This window comes from Scyliorhinus canicula, chromosome 11 (genome assembly GCF_902713615.1).
Source record: "Scyliorhinus canicula chromosome 11, sScyCan1.1, whole genome shotgun sequence".
NCBI classification, from domain to species: Eukaryota; Metazoa; Chordata; class Chondrichthyes; order Carcharhiniformes; family Scyliorhinidae; genus Scyliorhinus; species Scyliorhinus canicula.
The window spans coordinates 116,595,714-116,599,559 of record NC_052156.1 but is presented as its reverse complement, the minus strand read 5'-3'; the positions used below and the strand labels follow the sequence as shown (position 1 = coordinate 116,599,559).

At 39.7% G+C, this 3,846-nt stretch overlaps 1 protein-coding gene across 1 annotated transcript; it reads left to right on the top strand.

Moving 5' to 3' along the window:
- The first annotated feature begins 310 nt into the window (after nucleotides 1-310).
- On the top strand, nucleotides 311-2,142 carry LOC119973312 (cytoplasmic dynein 1 light intermediate chain 1-like). The gene is given in 2 exon segments (XM_038811166.1): nucleotides 311-1,304; nucleotides 1,306-2,142. Coding segments are annotated over 2 exon segments (1,593 nt in total). The 5' UTR covers nucleotides 311-326; the 3' UTR covers nucleotides 1,921-2,142.
- Nucleotides 2,143-3,846: the final 1,704 nt, after the last annotated feature.

The following is a 3,846-nucleotide window of genomic DNA, read 5'->3' as shown; positions in this document are numbered from 1 at the left end:
AAACAAAGCTGGTAGGTAGGGCTAGTGAAGTGTTTGCATCACTACCGGAGGAGGTATCTGGGATGTATGAGGAGGTGAAAAAATCCATCTTAGGTGCATATGAACTAGTGCCTGAAGCCTACAGACAAAAGTTTAAAAATTTAAGGAAAGAACCTGGTCAAACATATATGGAGTTTGAAAGGATCAAACAGAGTAATTTTGATAGGTAGATAAGAGCTTTGAAGGTATGAAAGTATGAAGCTCTCAGAGAAATTATACTTTTGGAGGAGTTTAAAAATTCAATTCCTGGCCGCTGACTCCCTTTCTCTCGGTGTGTGTGTGTGAAGATGGCGCCGATCGAGGCCAACAAGTCGCGGAGACGGGCCACACACTTGCCGGCGCACAGCAAGTGTGGGAGTGGTGGAGAGGGTGAGCGGCGGCTGGCGGCCAGAGAGGAGGAGGATGAAGAGGAGAATAACCTGTGGTCGTCCATCCTGAGTGAGGTGTCCACCCGCTCCCGCTCCAAGCTGCCGTCCGGTAAAGCTGTGCTGGTGACCGGAGAAGATGGATCTGGTAAAACCACTTTAATAGCAAAATTACAAGGTGTAGAGAACTACAAGAAAGGTAGAGGAATGGAGTTTTTGTACCTCGATGTCAATGATGAAGACATTGATGATCACACTCGATGTAATGTTTGGATCTTGGATGGTGACACTTACCATAAAGGTCTCCTGAAATTTGCAGTTATGTCTGATAACATAAAAGATACTTTACTTATGCTGGTGGTGGACATGCCCCGGCCTTGGATGGTAATGGATTCATTACAGAAGTGGGCCAATGTTGTTCAAGAACACATTGACAAACTAAAAATACCACCAGAAGAAATGAAAGAAATGGAACAGAGTTTTGTGAAAGAGTTTCAAGAATATGAAGAGCCAGATAAGGAAATACCAGTTTCACCACAACGAAGAAATGTATCACAAGAAACAGATGAAGAAAGTGTGGTCTTGCCTCTCGGTTCAAATACACTTACACATAATCTTGGGATTCCAGTCCTGATAGTTTGCACCAAGTGTGATGCAATTAGCCTACTGGAAAAGGAACATGACTACAGAGATGAACACTTTGACTTCATTCAATCACACATCCGTAGGTTCTGCCTACAGTATGGTGCAGCACTTATTTATACTTCAATAAAGGAAAATAAAAATATTGATTTAATGTATAAATACCTTGTCCATAAATTATATGGGTTTCCTTTCCATTCGCCAGTACTAGTTGTGGGAAAAGATGCAGTATTTATTCCTGCAGGATGGGACAATGAAAAAAAAAATAGGAATTTTGCATGAAAATTTCCAGTCTTTAAAAGCTGATGACAGATTTGAAGATGGCATTATGAAGCCTCTAGTAAGAAAGTTTGTACATGAAAAGGAAATTTTATCAGAAGATGATCAAGTCTTCCTTATGAAGCAACAGTCTTTTCTAGCAAAACATCCACCTCTCTCAACAGGAAGACCAGTGGATTCCTCAACAAGAGTTGCTGGAGGTTCGCCAAGAACACCAAGCCGATCTGGAAGTGCCAATGTTGTTAATGTAATTCCTATTCAAGCAGGAAATAAAAAGATTGATCCCAATATAAAAGGCGCTGCAAGTGAAGGTGTTTTGGCAAACTTCTTCAACAGTCTTCTCAGCAAAAAGACTGGCTCTCCTGGAGGAGCTGCTAGTAACTTACAAGGCTCTGCAAAGAAAGGTCATAAACCAGTCTTAACAGATGTACACGCACAACTGGACAGAATTGCACGTAAACCAGAAGCTGTGTCTCCAACCCATACATCCATAGCAGAGGACAAAGCATCCCGAAGAAAAGCTACCAACGTGATGCTTAATACAATACCCTGCTGTTGGCTTTGCCTCTCCCTTTTCCTTCAGGATGTGTACTGAGGATCAAAGGCTGTTTTTGAAGTATACTGGACTACTACGTTTTGAGTCTTTAATGAGTTGTTCAATGTATGTAAGGAAACTGTATTGAGAGGAAAATACAATGCTGCAAAAGTGATTCTGGTAATGTGTTTTCTGAGAGGAAAATTAATGAGATGAGCTTAATTATTGGGACTTGCATCTTTGTTCAAATAATGCTAATTTGCAGCCATTGTTGATGTGTTATCTGTAAAAAAAAAAATTCAATTCCTGATTTAGTGAGAATTTATGTGGAAGAGCAGAGGGTTAAAAATGTGAGATTAGCAGCAGAAATGGCAGATTATGAATTAGTTCATAAATCAAAGCTTAGTTTCCGACATCAGTTTCAGCCTGTGAGGGATAGAAACTATGGACATGAGAAATACTCAAGTGGTAAAGGTAAAGGTGATCTGATGGGAGATAATAAAGAGAGTGTACCTCAGATTAAAAAAGAAATCCAGGAGAGTGGAAGAGACATGAAAAGTTTCAAATGTTTTCACTGTAATAAACTAAGCCATGTAAAGTCACAGTGTTGGTGGTTGAAGAAAAGCACTGAGAAGGCTGATGTGGTAAAAGAGGATAAGACAGTGGGGTTTGTTAAAAGGGTAAAGGAAAGCCCAAGTGAAGCAAAGGAGGTGCAAAAGATTGTACAACCTGATCAAGAGGTGATTGATAAGAAGGTGCCAGATCTCTTTAAAGAATTTACTTGTGTGGGTAAAGTTTACTCATGTGTATCAGGAGGAGCAGGTAAAGAAGTCACAATTTTAAGAGATACGGGAGCTAGTCAATCTTTAATGGTAAGAGATGAGGAGTTGTGTAGTTTGGGAAGAATGTTGCCAGAAAAGGTGGTAATATGTGGAATTCAGGGTGAGAGGAGTAGTGTTCAATTAGATAAGGTAAGGTTGGAATGTCCAGTGAAGAGTGGTGAAGTGGTAGTAGGAGTAATAGAGAAACTATCTTGTCCAGAAATACAGTTTACCTTGAGTAAATGATACAGCTGGATCGCAGGTGGGAGTGATGCCTACTGTAATTGATAAGCCAGTGGAAAATCAGTGTTGAAGGACGAATATCCTGGGATTTTCCGGATTGTGTAGTAACAAGAGGAGAAATCAAAGAGTGAAGATGACGTTGAAGTGCAATTATCAGAAATGATTTTTGATTAGATGGTTGAAAAAGAACAAGAACAGGTGGAGGACGAGGCGTGAATTTTATTTCAGGAAAATTGGCAGAATTACAACAAAAAGATATAGAAATAAAACGGATGTATCAGAAAGCAGACACGGAAGAGGAATCTGAATGTTATTACCATAAATGGGATGTCTTGATGAGAAAATGGAGACCTTTACATATGCAGGCGGACGAAAAGTGGGCAGAAGTTCATCAAGTAGTATTGCCAGTAGGGTATAGAAAGGAGGTGTTGCAAGTTGCACATGAGGTACCAGTGGGAGGTCATTTGGGAATAAGGAAAACTCAAGCTGAAATACAAAAACCTTTTTATTGGCCTGGACTACATAAAGATGTAGTTAAATTTTGTCAATGATGTCACAAATGTCAAGTGATAGGGAAACCTCAAGCAGTGATAAAACCAGCACCCTTAATACCCATTCCAGCATTTGAGGAACCTTTTACAAGGGTCCTAATTGATTGCATAGGACCACTTCCTAAAACAAAAAGTGGGAATCAATAACTTTTGACGATAATGGATGTGTCTACTAGGTTTCCAGAGGCCATTCCAGTATGTAATATTACAACTAAAAAGATTGTGGAGGAGTTACTTAAATTCTTTACTTGATATGGACTACCCACAGAAATACAATCGGATCAAGGATCGAATTTTACCTCAAGATTATTCAAAGAAGTTATGGATAGCTTAGGAATAAAACAATTTAAATCAACTGCGTACCATCCAGA